The sequence below is a fragment of the Symphodus melops genome (genome assembly GCF_947650265.1).
Source record: "Symphodus melops genome assembly, chromosome: 4".
Classification (NCBI taxonomy): Eukaryota; Metazoa; Chordata; class Actinopteri; order Labriformes; family Labridae; genus Symphodus; species Symphodus melops.
The window spans coordinates 420144-441808 of record NC_136694.1 but is presented as its reverse complement, the minus strand read 5'-3'; the positions used below and the strand labels follow the sequence as shown (position 1 = coordinate 441808).

Genomic DNA, 21665 nt, shown 5'->3' with positions numbered 1-21665 from the left:
GTTTTAGTTTTAGTTTGTTTCCCATGGTGAGGCGTGTAGCTGACCTGATTGACAGGTGTGAACCCCCTGCAGGAACAGACGGGGGACGTCACTGCAGGATTTGTCCAGTAATATTCACAGTGGATGGTGAGACACCATTTATAAAGTGAGAGACTGACTGAAGCCATGTTGTTGCTGTGCTCGTCTTACTGCATGCACTGGGTAAGTACCAGCTTCTCTTCTCTCATGTCGCTCCTGCCTCAAACACAAACACTGACGTCTTCTTGTTTATGTGGATTTTTCATAACTCTTCTGTCACATGTGATTTGTGTTTCTATCCTTGAACATGTCCTCCTGGTTGAGCCCCTTTGCTCAGACATCATTCTCTTCAAACTGAAGGATTGGTTTAGTCGAACGTGGTTGATGTTGAGGAGCGAACAGATTTACGTGTTTCTGTCCTGTTGTGTTTTTACTCAGTGATGTCTTGATTTCTCTTCTTGTGGGCACTTTCATGAGTTGTGTGTCTTGCTGACAGCTCCACGCTCTGAAGCTTCTCCCTCACATTAATCACAGAGTTTGTCTTTGGTCAGGCTGTGACTGACAGCTGGCTCTAAGGAGGGGAAATGTTTGATTCTGAGCTTCTGAATATCACTGACTTGTGTTATGAGTGAAGCTGTGAGCTGTGTGATGTGAATCAGTAATCCAGCCTGTACATACCACACAGTGGCTCACCAGCTTATTACTAATGTTACAACATGTCTCATAATTCAAATTCAAACAACTTCATTTGTCCGTGGGGGGAAATTCAAGAGCACACAGAGCAGTAAATGAACGACAGTGCAGCTATGCTAAAACCTTTAACCAAGATAAGAGTCAACAAAGAATAAAGTGTCAAAGAAGAATAAGTTTTAAGAGTGTTAGTACAAAGTTAGAATATAAAATCACAGAGTTAGATAGAAGGAAGAGCAGAGAGTCAAGTGTCTAGATGTTTGTACAAGTTCAACACAAACTACAGAGTTAGATTCAGAGGACAGTAAAAGGACACGCATGTAAAGCAAACATGTAAACAGACATGATGTAAACAGACATGATGTAAACAGACATGATGTAAACAGACATGATGTAAACAGACGTGAACAGGTGTATATGATGTAAACAGGTATAAACAGAACTGTAGTGCAGAAACAGATATAAGTGGACAGTGATCAGACTAAGATGTGATCAGACATGATGCATATATGTAATGAACAGATATAACAGAACTATAATGCAGTAATAAATATAATATTTGACTATAAAGCCAAGTGTATGTACTACATAATAAAGTGATAGTGGGATAATGGCACATGGAGCCCTTCATTATCATGAAAACGCAGACGTGCACACTTCTCTGTTGATGCTTTGTTGATGTTAATAAGACGAGTGAGGAGGGGAACACGTCTGCTCATGTTGTCTTCCATGTTCTGTGAGAAAATCAAGTTTTCTTCAAAGCCCATTTCTGGAATTAAGTGTTGTTTAATCCTCTTTAATTGAGCTGTGGAGAGAGATGATGACGCTCTCTTCCTCTGTGATCAGTCAGCCAATCAGAGAGCTGCTCTCTTCCTCTGTGATCATGAAGGAAACCTGCTGTGTTGAAGCTTCTCTGACAACAATGCAGCAGCCAGTATGTCCTCCTTCTAACTTTAGATTCTGCTCCTGAATGCTCTGGATCTGATTGGACCAGAGAAGGTAGCTTAGATTACATGTTCATGTTTATGGCCATTTGCACAGGTAGGACAGCACAACACTTCTCAACTCTACCAAAAAGTAAATAGTTTACAAATAGAAGAGCAACATAATTTGTGTTTTAAATAAACAATATAAAAAACTATAAAGGGAGACATTATACTATGAAGTAAAACGTTTTCTTGTCCTGCAAGTCTGTTAAAATGGAGAATAGATTTTTATATTTCTGTTCTATACTTCTGATGACTCAAAGGTCTTTTACACCACAGGTCACACCTACACATTCACACACTGATGGTAGAGGCTGCTGCAGAGTCCATCAGTATGAACTCATCCATTCAGACACATTCACACACTGATGGTAGAGGCTGCTGCAGAGTCCATCAGTATGAACTCATCCATTCATACACATTCACACACTGATGGTAGAGGCTGCTGCAGAGTAAAGAGTCCATCAGTATTAACTCATCCATTCACACACATTCACACACTGATGGTAGAGGCTGCTGCAGAGTAAAGAGTCCATCAGTATTAACTCATCCATTCAGACACATTCACACACTGATGGTAGAGGCTGCTGCAGAGTAAAGAGTCCATCAGTATTAACTCATCCATTCACACACATTCACACACTGATGGTAGAGGCTGCTGTCTAATACGGGACAGGATGCTGCAGCTCTCGACAATGTTTAGACTGCAGTACCCATTTTAAACTCCAGGTGTCAGACTTACATACCACTCCTTTAAATTGTGACCTGATAAATTCAGTGTTATGACATTGATTACGAACATCATTAAACTAATATGATGCTCTCTCCTTTCTAGGAAGGACTTTGTAATATTTGAGCTGATCATGTCATTGGCCAACACAACGGTGGTCGTTCGGTATCAAGATTCTCTCTCTAAAGCCGTCGCCAAGAACGTGATCATCGTGTTTCTGGGGATCTCCATCAACTACATCAATGCCAGCCTCTTTTACACCTTCAGCAAACACCAGGTATGACCGCGGCCGGGTTAAACCGTTTCACTGTTGGAGGGTCAGGGTCTTTAAAATGTGTGTCAGGATGCGTTATTATTTGAGCTGTTAAATAATTCATTTTTTAACATCTGGATTAAACGCTGAAATTTGATTTCAGTGTTTTTACTCACGATTAAAATGACATTATTTTCAGTTTTAAAATATTTGTTATGCTGTTATGCTAGTGTTTAAAATGGCTACTGCAGACCAAATTTAAAACGCTGCCAGTCCAAGTATGCTAGTGTTAGCTTGCGCCATAGTGGCTTTTTAACAGCAGTTTGTTAGCTTACAAAGTCAACAGCTTTATAGATCACTGAGGAGCTGAGAGGAAACATTTTAAGCCCCGTGTCCACCTGCGTCTGTAGAAAAGCCTTGGCTGTGTGTTCATGAACGCTCACATGAAGCGTTTATGCACTGAGAAGAAAGCGAGGAGGTTGTGGGTCCAACACACGATCAGTAGTTAGCAGTGACCTCAACAGCGCCTTTATGAAAGGTTGGACGATTTTCACCTTGAGCACGTGTTGTTGTGCTTTTTCTCTGGGCCGCCCGTCTGCTTCTGTGAACGTTCTCCCCTCATAGAAAGCCATTTTAAAAAGACGCTGGCACTCAGAAAAACAAAGGCTAGGTGGTCACGAGGCCTGGGATGACAAAACCGCTCATCCGACCAGAGTACAAACCCACTGGAGCCCTCTACTGGTCCAAACCAACCATGGCAACATTAGGCACATGTTATCTGTGGGAAGAGAATCTGTGAAGGTGATATGTTGTGTTAAAGTTGGGTACTGTAGTCCGTTAAGAGTTACCATATATATGCCTTTGTGTACTAAAAGTGAGGCTTCTCCCATTTCCTTAACCTTCCACTTGCACATTTTATGGTTGTTCAAAGTCAAAAACCAAAAGCTAACTGGACCTGGTTGAATCTTGAACCAGGTCCCGTTGTCTCTTGGATGTAACTGTGAACTACCATGGCGTCAAAGACTGGAACCTTCACAGATGTATTTTGCTTCTCTCCCTCAGATCTTCTACAGAAACCCTCGATACATCCTCTTCATTCACTTGGTGGTCAATGACACCATCCAGGTGACGCTGACTGTAATCCTGTTCATCATCAGCTACACTATCTACAGAATATATGTCCCCGTCTGTTGGGTCATAATCCTGCTAACTCTCTTCGCCACCGAGAACACACCTCTCAACCTGGCCTGCATGGCGGTGGAGTGCTACATCGCCATCTGCATGCCGCTCCGCCACGTGCAGATCTGCACCATCAGGAAAACCTTGATTCTGATCGGTCTGATCTGGATCACGAGCATGTTGTCTGTTCTTCCTGATCTGTTCGTCACGTTGGCAACCGAGCCGCTGGACTTCTTCAGCTCCCGAGTGTTCTGCCTCAGAGTAGTGGCCTTTCCAAATCCGCTCTTAGTTAAGAAGAGAGATGTCGTACATTCACTGCTTCTAGCTGCAGTCTGGATCACTATCTCCTACACGTATTGTAGGATTCTGTTCACGGCAAAAACAGCTAGCAAAGATGCTAACAAGGCCAGAAACACCATCCTTCTGCACGGGTTCCAGCTGCTGCTGGGTATGGGAAAATATATTGGCCCTCCATTATTATCTTTTCTCAGGCAACGTTTTCCTCAAAACTATACAGACAGTCTCTTTGCTTACTATGTTATTGTGCAAATCCTGCCCAGATCCATTAGTCCAATAATTTACGGTGTACGAGACAACACTTTCCGGAGGTACCTGAAAAGGTATCTGTTTTGTAAAGTCACCATCCGATAACCTTTCAGAACTTACAAAAAGTAAGGAGGTATTTCCTAATAATAAAGTAAAACTTTGCACAACTCTCACTCCTTCTCTTCATTAACTCCACTATTCTTCAACTAACGTGCTCATCATGTAACGTTTAGAAACAAAAGGATACCACAATCTCAAATCTAAATACCTCAGTATTAACTCATCCATTCACACACTGATGGTAGAGGCTGCTGCAGAGTCCATCAGTATGAACTCATCCATTCATACACATTCACACACTGATGGTAGAGGCTGCTGCAGAGTCCATCAGTATTAACTCATCCATTCATACACATTCACACACTGATGGTAGAGGCTGCTGCAGAGTAAAGAGTCCATCAGTATAAACTCATCCATTCATACACATTTACACACTGATGGTAGAGGCTGCTGCAGAGTAAAGAGTCCATCAGTATTGTTGCGGAAAATAATCATTAATATTACGTGTTAAATAGATTAACACACCTCGTAAGAAGAAGGGCACCACCTGGCTCACCAGGAAAACATTTCATTAATTATGGAAAATTAATAAAATTATTAGTTATGAAAAATCGATAAATTTATGGATTTATTAATTTTAATCAATCTCAATCTAAGTAATGAATTCTCAAAACGTTCAACCACTGTGAATCAAACACGAACACACCTTTGAATTTTATACGTGATTAATTTTAATGAACAAGGATGAACAAAGAAATGAACGATCTCAAAGGAGCATCAGATATATATATATATATATGAAAAACCAGAGATGACAGATACTATTTTTATTCAATTCAGTATGGTGTTGTTTACGTCTGTCTAACCAAAACTATTAACTAGATTCGGATCAGAATTTTATTGAACGAAAACAAAAATGAAAAAATTATAAAAGAAGAGGGTGGAACTATATTACGGTGGATGGAGCCAGGGGGAAGATTTCAAACGAAGGACACTCTCGACACTTGTTCCTGAGTAACAACCAACTGTTGAATATCTTACTGTATTCGCTGAAAAACGAGTCCGCCCAGTGGTACTGTAATTTGGAGAAGGGATTTCTGAGAAGATTCTGTCCAGTTTTACAGCCCGTGGTCCACCTTAGTGAACAGGTCGGAGTCGATTTAGCGATGAACCCAGAGGTGCCTCAGTGCGTTCCGTCAGCTTTCCCCAGCTCGGATGAATGTCCAAAAACGGTTTGATGATAAACGATCGTCAACTTGCCCACTGGATTGGCCGATCCAGTAGTTAAAGTAACGAGTTGTTTTGAGTCAATTGCTTGGAGATAAAAATCCAAAAATATTGTCCAAACGAAACTTTCAGTTCGAAGCTGCGCCGAGCCTCAATAGGATGTCCCTTAAACGTGTAAATATTGAAGCAAACAAGAAGTACTAAGTCCAAAAATCATATATCTCGAACAAAAGTCAGAGTGTAGAACAAAAGAAAAACTTACGAATTCCACAAAAATTTAAAGCGAAATTACGGGAACCAGCCAACGATATGACGGCTGCACGGCCTTTTTAATAGAGTGTTGAGGATACCACGCCCCTTTCGGATGATGTGTCTCTGGGCGGGCTGAAACATGACTCTAAAGTTCTGCAACTAAAGTAACGTAAACAAAACACCACACCAGAGTTCTTAATTCTATGTAAACAATGAAACAACATGTACAGACATGAAACTGAAACGAAACCTAATATCAGACCATGAATGCAACAACTTTCAAGCGTAGAATTGATGTCTTGTCTGTTGAATAAAACATTGATTTAAAAGAACCACTAGATGGCACTGGTGCTCCATGACAATCTTTGAACAGACGCAGTGACTTCAAACGATAACCCAATTGTTTAATAGCTTCGTGATAGATTGTCCGATCTGAGTCTGGCCTGAAAGACAGCGTTAGTTGAAATGTCCTTAGAAAGATTATACATCTGAAAATGAAACATACATGTTGGTTAACATACATCTGAAAATGAGAGCATATAGTCTCCCCTCATTTTAATGGGGTTCAGTCCAAGTTCAGACATTCCTTAGGGGGAGATTAAGTTGTCTTGCAAATCAGAGGTTCGTGGCAGAAGTGTTTTCCAAGTGTCAATACGATTTATTAAAGAAGGAAGAAAAATGTGGTTCCATATGTTTTCTGCGTAATGAAGCCCTTTGAAAATGTTTACATGAGATGCTATAGCCTTTATGATTTCAGGTTTGAAGGGTTCAAACTGAGGGTCTTGTCGAAAGCAGAGAGGGAGGAGGATCATAAAGTTGAGTTGTGTGAGGACATCTGGCGGAGAGTGAAGATAAGGGCCTCCGGCCTCTCCAGAGGACCGTCAGGCTCCTCTTGGATCTGATCAGATGAAAAATATTCGTTACAGTATGAACTCATCCATTCATACACATTCACACACTGATGGTAGAGGCTGCTGCAGAGTGAAGAGTCCATCAGTATTAACTCATCCATTCATACACATTCACACACTGATGGTAGAGGCTGCTGCAGAGTCCATCAGTATTAACTCATCCATTCATACACATTCACACACTGATGGTAGAGGCTGCTGCAGAGTCCATCAGTATGAACTCATCCATTCATACACATTCACACACTGATGGTAGAGGCTGCTGCAGAGTCCATCAGTATGAACTCATCCATTCAGACACATTCACACACTGATGGTAGAGGCTGCTGCAGAGTCCATCAGTGTTAACTCATCCATTCATACACATTCACACACTGATGGTAGAGGCTGCTGCAGAGTCCATCAGTATTAACTCATCCATTCATACACATTCACACACTGATGGTAGAGGCTGCTGCAGAGTAAAGAGTCCATCAGTATGAACTCATCCATTCATACACATTCACACACTGACGGTAGAGGCTGCTGCAGAGTCCATCAGTATGAACTCATCCATTCATACACATTCACACACTGATGGTAGAGGCTGCTGCAGAGTAAAGAGTCCATCAGTATGAAGTCATCCATTCACACACATTCACACACTGATGGTAGAGGCTGCTGCAGAGTAAAGAGTCCATCAGTATGAACTCATCCATTCATACACATTCACACACTGATGGTAGAGGCTGCTGCAGAGTCCATCAGTATTAACTCATCCATTCATACACATTCACACACTGATGGTAAAGTAGTGTTATGGCTGACTGACAGGCCTCTGATGAATAAGTTGAGTTCACTGGATGTTTCTGGATGTCACAGTGATGCAGACTCTGCCAGTCTACAGAACTCTTGCAGCCTCCTCATAAAAAGCCATCAGACTTCTGAAAGTGGAGCCTCACAGACGGCGTCTCAGGTAGGACAGTTAAAACAGCTGCTCGCTGTCATAATGCTGTTTACTCTTTGTACTGTGGTCTCTGCTGTTTTATTCTTTAAACTGTGTGTGGTGTTAACTGCTTTAACACAACACTTCTGTTCTGAGTTCTTAAATTCAGCACGTTTCTAGAATCATGACACACCTGAGTGTGTGACAGGTGTGCAGATCGGAGGAGGGGGAACAACTGAAAGGCAGTGACGACGCTCGGGCACACGGTCGCTCTTTATGGAAACAGATTTATTGAATCAGACACCGTTAGCCAGTCTCACTGTCTTGATAAGAACTCAACACGTCGTGCAGATCCTGTTTTTAAATGTTAGACTTAAAGGTAAACTCTGTCACACTTTCTCACCTGTACACAGACCCTTCATGGTAGCAGGCAGCCGTTTACAGGGTTTGACTTGGATCACAGCAGTCTGTGGGCTCCACTGACAAAACACTTCTGGATTTTGATTCATCTTGTGGACATAAAAAGCGTTTGGAAAAGTTATCTCACAATATGTAGAATCGTGATTCAAGTATGGAGAAGATATCGAATCGTGGGGCCTCCTCTTGTTCACAGAGTTTAAGTTTGATTCACCAGATGTTGTGAATTCAACAACTGATCGTGTGTGTTAGCTGTGATCTCAGCATCAGTCTAATGAATCTTTGCTACTTTCAGGAGAATTATCTGTTGTTAGATTGTTGTGTGAAACTTTCATTCTGAACTTAGATGGTCTGCTTTTTAAGGAACATTGATGGAAACTCTTTAAAGTTCATCCTGGGGAGGTTTCTGCTGGAAATCGTGAGACAGACTGGATTATCTTAGAGTTTATTCTGCCGAGGTCAGAGAGCAGCAACAGATCACATCTGACAGAGTTCAACTCAAGTTTAATTTATCTGTCAGACTTTTATTGTACAACACTAAGGGCCTGATTTACTGAGATCCTAATTAAAGAGTACTAAAGTCCACGTGAGAGAGGCAAGTGACTGTATAGAATTTTCGAGTTTTAGCAGATAAATCTGAGTATAACAAAAATAACATTTGGCTTATCAGAAAACCTCGGCATTAAACGTGGCCTCTCTTTTCTGTCCTTCGTTTTTCGAATGAATTGTCAAACATTGCGCAGGAAGTGCGAGCTGTGGCACGGCGCTCAGGTGCAACACTCGGACTATTGCCAAGACCAGCGCTGTGTCTGATCGGACATAGATGTCTTTGTAAAACGTGCAACCCGAGAAAAAGGAAATGCTCAGTTTAAAATGTTGGTGAGAAGAGGGAAACAGATTGTGCTCCTGGATTAGCACGTTAAGTGTTAACCCAAACATTACATATGGTCACCCTTCTGCACCTCAGTGAGGTCGAGAAGCATGTGATCCTAACTCAGCCAATCAGAAGAGATCACCCTACGTCACTGATCCTGCTATTGTGGCATTTGAACCAAATATGGTAACTTTGTAAATGTTTATTACGCTTTCATTTTTTTGAAAAATGTTGTAACAGAAATAAAGTTCTGTTATGTCCCTGAATAACACTGTGAGGTTGAATTTTTGAATTTCAAAGTATTTCAATGAGTTTCCTGTAAAGGGTTAAATTTAGAAAGTCACAATCACCGCAATGTTTGCCTGGCTTGGTAAATCACACTGTGTGTACTAACTTAACTTCTTTGTATTTTCTCCTCCCAGTATTTTGCACACTGAGGCAAAAAGGCCTCATGTTGCACATTCATTAAGGCAAACGTACTAAAGGGACAATACGTGTTGTTTTGCTCACAAGAAAGATGTAATCCTCACTGCACCCTGTTAGTAGATCTGATGCATGTTTTGGCTGGTGGTATCAAGTTTGCACACGTTTTAATACAAGCAAACGTTTAGTACATCAGGCCCAAAGTAATGTCTGTAATGTTTGGACTCTGGACTGAGGCTGGCTTTACACAACAACATTTCTGGGGGAGACAAAATATTGTATCAGATGTGCCTTTTGTTTCGACAGCGGGGGGATTTTCTGGGGTTAGGAATGCAAAAAAGATAAATCCACCGTTGCATTCTCGCCAAATAGGTTGAAAACGCAAAACTGTGGTCTGAGCTGCTCACGTCACATCCATGTACAGTACAGTAACAGTACTGTAACTTTTTAGGGACGGAAAGCCTGAAGAGAAAATAAAACGTTTGAGTCCTGTTTCCAGTTCCAGTATGTTGTGTTTGAGGTTTAGAGCTACAGCATGCACCGAAATATAACCTTTAAATGTTGATCTGTCTCCAACAGAGGCGTCAGATGAACTCCATGAACGCCTCATCTGACGTCCGCAACGTGACAGGTGCTGTGAGTTATCGAGACTCTTACAGCAAAGCTGTGGCCAAAAATATGATCATTTTAGTTCTGGGTGAAACCATCAGCTACATGATCCACACCTTCAGGAAGCAGCAGGTCAGAATGTTTCTGTGATTTAACCCCTGAAACCAGCTTCAGCTTTATTACAGAATGTCTTCTTCTCTCCTTCAGGTTTTAAACACGAATCCTCGTTACATCCTGTTCGTCCACCTGGTGGTGAACGATATGATCCAGCTCACGACAACAATCAGCCTGTTTGTCTTCAGTTATATCTTCTATAGAATCAATGCTTCACTTTGCTTCCTCCTCATCACGCTGGCCGTCTTCACCACTCTCAACACTCCGCTCAACTTAGCCGTCATGGCGATGGAGTGCTACATTGCTGTGTGTTTACCTCTGAGGCACGCTGAGCTGTGTACGGTCAAAAGAACTTGTGTTCTGATTGGTGGGATTTGGGCCCTGAGCGCCGTCTCTGCACTGCCCGACGTCTTTATCTTCCTCGCAACGGAGCCCGTGCAGGTGTTTCATTCTGTTCTATTCTGTGACACTCATTCTGTCTTCAGACACCCCATATACGTGCAGAAGAAGGACATCTGCTACACAGTCTACCTGATTGGTGTTTGGCTCACACTCTTCTACACGTATGTGATGATCTTCACAGCAGCTAAATCCACTGATGGAGATGCAAAGAAGGCCAGGAATACAATCCTGCTCCATGGTTTCCAGCTGCTGTTGTCTATTCTCACATATGTTTACAATCTGATCAGCAGGTCTCTGTTGAGCTGGTTTCATAAACATTATATACATGTAGTCTTTGCGTCCGACATCATCATCCAGGTCCTTCCCCGGTTCATCAGTCCCATCGTGTACGGCCTTCTAGATCAGATGTTTCGACAGCATTTAATGAAGTATCTCCTCTGCACAGTGAGAACAAGCATTAAACCCTGGACTGAGTCCAAACCCAGCGACAACCTCCACAACTGAAAGTCAAGACAGTCATGAAATACGCTGCAGTTCCTCGAGTGTCCACTTGAGGCAGTCAGCATTCCGTCGGAGGTGGTCTGACCATCCATCCATCCATTTTCTGCCGCTTATCCAGTGCCGGTCTCAGGGGCCGCTGTCTAGGCAGAGATGCCCAGACTTCCCTCGCAAATCGAGAGCTTCCCCTTTCGGCTAGGCTCCTTCTTCATCACGACGGACCAATACAGCGACCATATGACTGCGGACGCTGCACCGATCCGTCTGTTGACCTCAAGCTCCATCCTCTTCCCACTCGTGAACAAGAACCCAGTACTCACTAAATTTTATTTCACAGCGCCTTTCATAGCACTCGACACTTTACATTGAATTAAAAACACAATGCAAATAAATACAAAATAATAACAACAACAGACAGTATCTTAAGTCTCTGGATGTGCAGGAGCTGTCATGGTTGACACGTCTCTGTATCATCGCGTGGAGGTCGGGGACAGTGCCTCTGGACTGGCAGACCGGGGTGGTGGTCCCTCTTTTCAAGTAGGGGGATCGGAGGGTGTGTTCCAACTACCGGGGAATCACACTCCTCAGCCTCCCTGGGAAAGTCTATTCCAGGGTACTGGAGAGGAGGATACGGCCTTAGTCGAACCTCAGATCCAAGCTGGAACAATGCGGTTTTCGTCCTGGCCGTGGAACACTGGACCAGCTCTACACTCTCCAGCGGGTGCTCGAGGGTTCATGGGAGTTCGCCCAACCAGTCCACATGTGCTTTGTGGATCTGAAGAAGGCATTCAACTGTGTCCCCCGTGGCGTCCTGTTGGGGGTGCTCCAAGAGTATGGGGTCCGGGATCCTTTGCTAAGGATGGACCTGTTCCCGGTGCGCGTTGGCCTCCGGCAGGGCTGCCCTTTGTCACCGGTTCTGTTCATTACTTTTATGGACAGAATTTCTAGACGCAGCCAGGGGCCGGAGGGGGTCCGGTGTGGAGAGCACAGGATCTCGTCTCTGCTTTTTACGGATGATGTGATCCTGTTGGCTCCATCAAACCTGGACCTCCAGCGCTCATTGGGACGGTTCACTGCCGGTTGTGAGGCGGCTGGAATGAGGATCAGCACCTCTAAATCTGGGGCCATGGTTCTCGACCGGAAAAAGGTGGCTTGCCCTCTCCAGGTCGGTGGGGAGTCCTTGCAGTCTGATCCAGTAATCCTAAATATCAGACATGTTTGATATTCACAATTCCAGACCTCCAACTCTATCGGGACCAATAATGTAATCGCAGCGACAACACAAAAAAAATGGAATACGACGGACCTTGAATGAAGACACGCCCCCTGACCTTTGTGAAGTCCTAAAACCTTCTTGTGTGTTTCCATCCTAAGGCTGAATGGCATGACAAAAACGGGTCTGGATGAAAAAAACAAAACAGGAAGTTATGCCAAATAAATGCAGTGAGTTTGTACGGGCTTCAATAGGAGCAAAATCAGTGAACTGGACTTTAAGTCTGTTTGTCTTAAGGCTGGATAACCTGTGCAGTAAAATTGTTGGATGTATGAAAACCGATGAATAAAGTTTTAGTAAAGATAACGTTGGTATTTATTTACAGCTATTTGTAAAACATTTCTCCTTTACCTCAAACAAGCAGACAAAGGGTTTAGAGAGTGGATGATAGCAAACATGAACTCCATCTGACTGGTAGACAGACCTCCATTTAACAGGTGAACAGTCCAGTTTAAAGATGATGAATGGAAACAGAAATGTCAGCATATGAGTAAGACTAAGCTAGGTACTGTGCTGAGTCATGCTTCCAGTTCACCCTGTCTTGATGGGATCTCTACGATGGCATTTCGTCGTAAACAGGTTCAAATCAGGTCTGAACCATAGAAATATGAATGTTTGAAGCCTGGGTGACATCACCCGTGTATCCCTGAAGGGGGCGCTGGAGTCCCATGGATGGCGGTCTCCGTGCTGGAAATGCTGTCTCAGGCTAACTTTGAGTCAAGCTAACGACAGGCTGAGAGCTGAGGCGGGTTTTAAGCTTCCTGACAAACTGTTACATGGCGCCCACCTGTCAATCTACCACCTGTCAGCTACATTTTTTAAAGACACAACACCTGTGGTGCAGTTCATGATAAAGCCAATAGGCTGCAGTAGAAGCCATGTTCCAATTCAAAACTAAAAGCATAGTTGAGATTCTCAATTTACCACGAGCCAAACTGAAACCAAAGATTGTGGGAATGTTTTGGATTTTTAGAAACGCCACGGAGACAGGAGGTGGACAGAGGTGCAGACTACTGGTAGGGTTCTCACATCCATGCACACACCAATACACACACATACATACACACACACATACATACACACACACACACACACACACACACACACACATACACACACACACCAATACACACACATCCATACACACATCCATACACACACACACATCAATCAATCAATCAATCAATCAATCTTTATTTATATAGCGTCAATTCATAACAGGCGTTATCTGGAGACACTTTATAAAAGCAGGTAAAGGAGCTTCCTGTTTGTCTGTTAACATTAAAGACAGAGCAGGTAAAGGAGCTTCCTGTTTGTCTGTTAACATTAATGACAGAGCAGGTAAAGGAGCTTCCTGTTTGTCTGTTAACATTAACGACAGAGCAGGTAAAGGAGCTTCCTGTTTGTCTGTTAACATTAACGACAGAGCAGGTAAACATGCTCATTGTTGTCATGGTTTGGTTTTTATTCTGTATTTAATCCTGTTTCAGTTCATTATTTCCCTCGTGTTCTGTGTATCTATGTTCCTAGTGTGGTTTACTTTAGTCTTCAGTGTGTTTCCCTGTATCCTTGTGTCCTCCTATGTTGCCTGTTAGTTTATTTCCTGTCTTGTGTTTTAAGTCTAGTCTTTGGTGTTTCCTGTTTTATTTTGTAGATCTGGTTTTGGTGGTGGTGTCAGTGTTGGGTTTTACTTTGTACTTGTCCTCAGTGTTCTGGTCTTGTGTTCTTTGTTCCTTGTGTTTCCTGCCTTTCTGATGACCCTGATGTTCCTCACCTGTCTCGTTAGTCTCACCTGCGTCTGATTACCCCATGTCCATTTAGTTTCTGTGTTTGCCTCAGTTTCTGGTCGGTTCATTGTCATTGTCAGTGTCTTTCGTATGTCGTCGTCTTTGGTTGCTGCTTCTCCCTGCTCCCTGTGTTTTCGCCTCCTGGTTTTTGGATTTTGGTTTTTCTAAGTAAGTTTTTGTTTTTGCCTTTTTGTTAAAATAGATTATTGGTTATTGGGGACTTGGGTCCTCCCCTCCCTGTTTCCTACCCGGAACGTGACAGAATGAACCGACCAGTAATGGACCCAGCAGAAGATTTTGATTCTATGGACGGTGTTTCTAAAATACTTTACTTTCAAAATATTTTCCGTTTGGCCCGGAGCACTGCTTCTTCTGAGCAGTCTCCATGGACTGGCACCCGCCTGGCCATTTTTACTGGGAACCGCGGAGGCCCAAGGAAGAGAGGCCGCCATGGCTCCCGGTTGCCTAGCCCAGCAGTGACTCTACCTTTGTGCTCCACAAGGCCTCAATCCGAGCCTCGGCCCAAAGTAGAACTCAGGCCTCAGTCCAGGCTTCAGCCTCATGGTGCCTCAGAGCCTCTGCTTCCTGTCCCTGTTCCGGCAGAGCGCCGTCTGCTTCCTGTCCCTGTTCCGGCAGAGCGCCGTCTGCTTCCTGTCCCTGTTCCGGCAGAGCGCCGTCTGCTTCCTGTCCCTGTTCCGGCAGAGCGCCATCTGCCTCCTGTCCCCGTTCCGGCAGAGCGCCGTCTGCTTCCTGTCCCTGTAGAACGCCGTCTGCCACCAGTCCCGGCAGAGCACCATCTGCTTCCTGTCCCTGTGCCTGCGGAGTGCTGTCTGCTACCTGTCCCCGTTCCGGCAGAGCGCCGTCTGCTTCCTGTCCCTGTTCCGGCAGAGCGCCGTCTGCTTCCTGTCCCTGTTCTGGCAGAGCGCTGTCTGCTTCCTGTCCCTGTAGAACGCCGTCTGCCACCAGTCCCGGCAGAGCGCCGTCTGCTTCCTGTCCCTGTTCCGGCAGCACGCTGTCTGCTTCCTGTCCCTGTAGAACGCCGTCTGCCACCAGTCCCGGCAGAGCGCTGTCTGCTTCCTGTCCCCGTTCCGGCAGAGCGCTGTCTGCCACCAGCTCCGGCAGAGTGCCGTCTGTTTCCTGTCCCTGTTCCGGGAGAGCGTGGTCAGCTTCCTGTCCCCGTGCCTGCTGACCGCCGTCGGCATCAAGTTGAGGTTCCCTCGGCATTCGGGCCGATGCCCGACGACGTCTCCACGCTGGTTTGGCCGGCACCGACGTTTCCTCGGCGGTCGAGTCGATGCCTGACGTCCTCCCGACGCCTGATGTCTCCTTCTCTGCGGTCCGGCCGACTCCTGACGTCTCCTCCTCGGCAGTCCAGCCGACAGCAGACGTTCCTTCGTCTGTGATCGGGCTGGCTCCTGGGCCCTTGGAGAAGGTCCTGCCCTTCACTGGCCGGTCACCCGGCTGCTCGCCTGAACTGTCTGCCAGGTCTGATCGGCCACCTGAACCCTCTCCTGTGTCTGCTCGGCCTCCTGGCCGCCCAGCTGAACTCTCTCCCGTGTCTGCTCGGCCTCCGGGCCGCCCAGCTGAACTCTCTCCTGTGTCTGCTCGGCCTCCTGGCCAACCCCCAGAACTCTTCCCTGAGTCTGTTTGGCCTCCGGGCCGTCCACTTGAACTGACTAAGGCCTGTATGCCTGAAGGTCCGGAGTTACCTTACTGATGGCTATATTACAAGAGCCCAGCTGAATCCATCATAGCGTGGCAAGAAAAAAATTCCTTTTAACAGGCAGAAATCTTCAGCAGACCCGGATCATGACGGAACAGCCATCTGATAAACTGAGCTGGGCTTGAAATGGGACAAGATGCAGAAAGAAGAATAGGATAGGTTGGGGGGGGGTCTGGGCAGGCCATCCTCGTGGGGAACATCCATCCACACACACATCCATGCACACTCACACATCCACACACACACATCCATACACACACACACATCCATACACACACTCACACATCCATACACATGTACATACACACGCACACACATGGATACGCACACACACACACGCGCACACAGAAGCACATAAAGCAGATAAAGCTGTGTCTCTGGGCTTTGACAGCATGCACTCAGGTCAGACCTGCACAGACTGTGTGTGTGTGTGTGTGTGATGCTTGGTGAGTTATTAACACTTCACCTGTTTGTATCTTTTCCAGCTTTCATCTGTGGCAGAACATTTTTATCTTTTAGATTTTAAAGAGCGTTTTCTGTTTGAGTGTAAAATGTGCAGAGAGCAGGAGGAAGGTGTTCAGCTGCAGCCTCTTCTTCTTCAGGCCTCTGTGGATCCACACAGTGACCCTCTGACAGTCGCTCACAGAGAGCAGGAGGAAGGTGTTCAGCTGCAGCCTCTTCTTCATCAGGCCTCTGTGGATCCACACAGTGACCCTCTGACAGTCGCTCACAGAGAGCAGGAGGAAGGTGTTCAGCTGCAGCCTCTTCTTCATCAGGCCTCTGTGGATCCACACAGCGACCCTCTGACAGTCACTCACAGAGAGCAGGAGGAAGGTGTTCAGCCTCTTCTTCTTCATCAGGCCTCTGTGGATCCACACAGCGACCCTCTGACAGTCGCTCACAGAGAGCAGGAGGAAGGTGTTCAGCTGCAGCCTCTTCTTCTTCAGGCCTCTGTGGATCCACACAGCGACCCTCTGACAGTCGCTCACAGAGAGCAGGAGGAAGGTGTTCAGCTGCAGCCTCTTCTTCATCAGGCCTCTGTGGATCCACACAGTGACCCTCTGACAGTCACTCACAGAGAGCAGGAGGAAGGTGTTCAGCCTCTTCTTCATCAGGCCTCTGTGGATCCACACAGCGACCCTCTGACAGTCGCTCACAGAGAACAGGAGGAAGGTGTTCAGCTTCTCTCTGCCTGCAGTTCTCTGTTTGTCTGGTTTTAAAGTCTAAATGGAAACACAGACGTAGGACATGAGGCTGATTATACAGCTTAAGACTCATGTCAGTGATCACTTTGATTGATCTCAACAATGAACTGTGAACTTCTCATGATGTGCTGGTGTTTAAAAGTCAGCTCAGACAACAGTTGAAGTTACTGAAGGAGCCTGTGCTGCAGCTTCACCGCTCTTCATCTCTTTATGTGTTTAAACATTTATTGACCATGCATGCACGTGTGTGTGTGTGTGTGTGTGTGTGTGTGTGTGTGTGTGTGTTTGAAGATGGAACCAGCCTTCTCTCTGAATGTTGACTGTTTTAAGCAGAATATCGTCGACTGTTTATCTGTTAAAATGTGACACTGCGATGTGTCTGTTGTTATTTTGTTGTTTTGATTTATTTGTCTTTATTGGAGAGGACGGCTGAAGACAGACAGGACATGTTGTGGAGGAGAGAAAGTTGAAGATCAGGTTGGATTTGAACACAGTTGCTCATGGGCTGCAGGTTTTCAGCGCTCTGATCTGATGATTTGAAGTGTTTGTTGTGTTTTTGGCGTTTTGTTGGATCATAGTCTCAAAGGTCTGGTTGTCTGTCAGCTCTGTGATTGGCTGATTGTCTGTCAGCTCTGTGATTGGCTGGTTGTCTGTCTCTACCTTTGGCGTTTTGTTGGATCATAGTCTCAGACTGAGGGAAACCTCGACGTGCTCATGAGAATAAATAAAGGTTTGAATCAACATTATCAGGCTGCACGGCGCTGCAGTGGTTAGCTCTGTCCCCTCATAGTGAAGAGGTTGCTGGTTTGAATCCCTGTCTGTGTGGAGTCTGCATGTTCTCCCCGTGCACAGCATGGGTTCTCTCCGGCTTCCTCCCACAGTCCAATCACATGCTGGTTGTCTGTCAGCTCTGTGATTGGCTGGTTGTCTGTTTCTACCTGTCAGCTCTGTGATTGGCTGGTTGTCTATTGTCAGCTCTGTGATTGGCTGGTTGTCTGTCTCTACCTGTCAGCTCTGTGATTGGCTGGTTGTCTGTCAGCTAAGGGACCTTGGACTTCTTATTCTGTTACCATGGTAACAAACAAACATCACAGTCTTGTAATGACCTTTAAGATTGTGGTGACCACATCTGAGGATGTCACGTGTTACTAAATGAGACCTTCATAAACCTGACTCCAGACTTTGTCCTGTTTCAGCAGACCTGTGAGAGATGAACGTGTCGTCTGCTAACGTGACCGTGGTTATCGAGTACCGAGACTCCCTCGCCAAAGCTGTGACCAAGAATGTGATCGTGGTCGTTCTCAGTATCTCGCTCAACTACGTCCACGCGGGACTCATACACACCTTCCGCAAACATCAGGTACGACATTCTTCACATCACTCTACAACACGAGCAACACAAGCAGGACGTCCACGCCAATCAGCCTGAAACTTTGACTCTGTCAGAGCGGGGATGATTCTGCTTGATGTCCCAGTGGGTGATGGTGGTGTTGAACTGGAGCGTTTTGTTTCCTCTCTATTAACATGTAAGAGGAGATCAACATATGAGGAGGTAGGAACACAGCCAGTCTCAGCAACAGAAGAGCAAAGGTGGTTTAACCATGAGGCAAAGGTTGGCTATTTCCTGTCTGGGGCTTCACGCCCAAAATAGCCTCAACGCACTGGTGATGACCAGTCGACCAGGATGGCGACCTCTCTTATAACATATAGAATAGATATATAATATAATATATTTAAACCCCATGTCCACCGTGTGTTTTTTTTCCTAAGCAGCAGCATCTTTTTTCTATGTGTCCCACTGAGGATGAAAGACACTGTAGCTTCAGTGTTTAGCCAGCTCTGCATGTAGAGACACTGTAGCTTCAGTGTTTAGCCAGCTCTGCATGTGGTGGACACTGTAGCTTCAGTGTTTAGCCAGCTCTGCATGTAGAGACACTGTAGCTTCAGTGTTTAGCCAGCTCTGCATGTGGTGGACACTGTAGCTTCAGTGTTTAGCCAGCTCTGCATGTGGTGGACACTGTAGCTTCAGTGTTTAGCCAGCTCTGCATGTAGAGACACTGTAGCTTCAGTGTTTAGCCAGCTCTGCATGTGGTGGACACCGTAGCTTCAGTGTTTAGCCAGCTCTGCATGTGGTGGACACTGTAGCTTCAGTGTTTAGCCAGCTCTGCATGTGGTGGACACTGTAGCTTCAGTGTTTAGCCAGCTCTGCATGTGGTGGACACTGTAGCTTCAGTGTTTAGCCAGCTCTGCATGTAGAGACACTGTAGCTTCAGTGTTTAGCCAGCTCTGCATGTGGTGGACACTGTAGCTTCAGTGTTTAGCCAGCTCTGCATGTGGTGGACACTGTAGCTTCAGTGTTTAGCCAGCTCTGCATGGGTCTGTAAAGCTTTCTGCGTTCTAACCTCTCTCTATGTTTCAAAAGCATCTCCAACATTGATCCTAGTTTGAGCAGCTTTCTGCTGCTGGAGCTTATTAGAAACATGCAGAGGCTTTTTAGCTCGGGTACAATCACTTCTATCTGAAGCAGTTCCACTGCCCGCTTCCATCGCTGCAACACCTGTTCACCTGATAACTGCTCTCATATCTGGCAAACCCAGGGGCGTCCAAAACGGCCTTCAAAGCCCCGCCTACCTTCTCTGGTCCAATCAAATCCAGAGCATTCAGGAGCAGAATCTAAAGTTAGAAGGAGGACATACTGGCTGCTGCATTGTTGTCAGAGAAGCTTCAACACAGCAGGTTTCCTTCATGATCACACAGGAAGAGAGCAGCTCTCTGATTGGCTGACTGATCACAGAGGATAGATAGATAGATAGATAGATAGATAGATAAATAGATAGATAGATAGATAGATAGATAGATAGATAGATAGATAGATAGATAGATAGATAGATAGATAGATAGATAGATAGATAGATAGATAGATAGATAGATAGATAGATAGATCTCACCAACTTAAAGGAGCAGTGATTTGCATTAAGTGTCCTAGACAATAACCTGAAACCAGGAGTGATTAAGGTGATTATCGTTAAGTACCCAACTATTGAGGAGCAGATTAGCATTAAGTGTTGAAGACAATAGAGTGAAACTTGACCTAGTTAGGGTGATCATGTCAACCCTTACAGATGTAGCATAACACAACAGTAGGATGAAACCAGACATGATTAGGGTGATTATCTTTAAAGTGACCAGTGCTCAGTAAAGTGACTATCAATATGCATTAAAGTGTCCAACTGGGGGCTGACTCTGAGGTCAGCAGTGCAGATGAGGAGTGAGAAAAAAGTGAAAAAAGAGTCCAGGGATCACCGTGCGCTTCTTCCCTGCCGTGACAGTGAAGTGTTGTACAGTCTTATTGCCAGGGGGACAAAAGAGTTCTTGAGTCTGTCCGTGGAGCACGACTGTGACAGCAGTCTTTCGCTGAACATGCTCCTCTGCCCGGTGAAGGTGCTGTGCAGAGGGTGGTGTGTGTTGTCCATGATGGAGAGCATTTTGTCCAGAGTCCTCCTCTCTACCACTGTCACCAGTGAGTCCAGCTCTGTACCCACCACAGAGCCGGCCCTCCTCACCAGTCTGTCCAGGCGTGCTGCGTCCCTCTTCTTGCAGCTTCCTCCCCAGCACACCACTGCGTAGAAGAGGACGCTGAACACCACAGACTGGTAGAACATCTGCGTCATCAGCTCTCTCTTCAACACAGCATGTTTCCTTCATGTCTTTGTCTGGGGAAGTCCCAAGTCACTAAATCTACCTCTGACATGTTGGTGTTACTCATCACTTCGTCTGTTTCTTTTCACTCTGTAGATTTTCTACATGAATCCTCGATACATCCTGTTTTTCCACCTGGTACTCAACGACATGATCCAGGTGATGCTGACTGTCATCCTGTTCATCATCAGCTACACCCTCTACAAAATAAATGTCTCCATGTGTTGTGTCTTCTTGCTGCTGGCTCTCTTCACCACCGAGAACACGCCTCTCAACCTGGCCTGCATGGCGGTGGAGTGCTACATCGCCATCTGCATGCCGCTCCGCCACGTGCAGATCTGCACCATCAGGAGAACCTTGATTGTGATCGGTCTGATCTGGATCACGAGCATGTTGTCTGTCCTTCCTGATCTTTTCATCACGTTGGCCACCGAGCCGCTGGACTTCTTCAGCTCTCGAGTGTTCTGCCTCAGAGAAACGGCCTTCCCAAATCCGCACATCGTCAAGAAAAGAGACATTACTTACATCATGTATCTGGTGGTGGTTTGGCTTGTTATCTTCTACACGTACTTTAGAATCCTGTTCACCGCTAAAGCAGCGAGCAAAGATGCTAAGAAGGCCAGAAACACCATCGTTCTCCACGGTTTTCAGCTGCTGCTGTGTATGGCAACGTATGCAGATCCTCTGTTGACATCCGCTCTCCTGCAATGGTTCCCCAAGAACGTCTCAGACTCCCTGTTCGCTTGTTATATAATCATACATATCCTTCCACGCGCCATAAGCTCCATCATTTATGGCGTACGAGACAAGACTTTCAGAAAGTATCTGAAGAGGTATCTGTTGTGTAAAGTCAGCACGCCGTAA

General features: G+C 45.5%; 2 protein-coding genes across 2 annotated transcripts; both read left to right on the top strand.

Annotated features, from left to right (window-relative positions):
* Positions 1-138: 138 nt before the first annotated feature.
* LOC306823024 (odorant receptor 131-2-like) lies at positions 139-4507 on the top strand (the record flags this gene model as incomplete). Its single annotated transcript, XM_079342389.1, has 3 exons — positions 139-201; positions 2530-2701; positions 3740-4507. The coding sequence occupies exons 2-3, from the start codon at positions 2558-2560 to the stop codon at positions 4505-4507; spliced, it is 912 nt and encodes a 303-aa protein (XP_079198515.1). The 5' UTR covers positions 139-201; positions 2530-2557.
* A 1121-nt stretch (positions 4508-5628) lies between these two features.
* LOC306823059 (uncharacterized protein) lies at positions 5629-21665 on the top strand (the record flags this gene model as incomplete). Its single annotated transcript, XM_079342424.1, has 6 exons — positions 5629-5694; positions 10071-10232; positions 10308-11060; positions 11262-11426; positions 18313-18462; positions 20898-21665. 6 exons carry the CDS (start codon positions 5629-5631, stop codon positions 21663-21665), a joined length of 2064 nt encoding a protein of 687 aa, XP_079198550.1.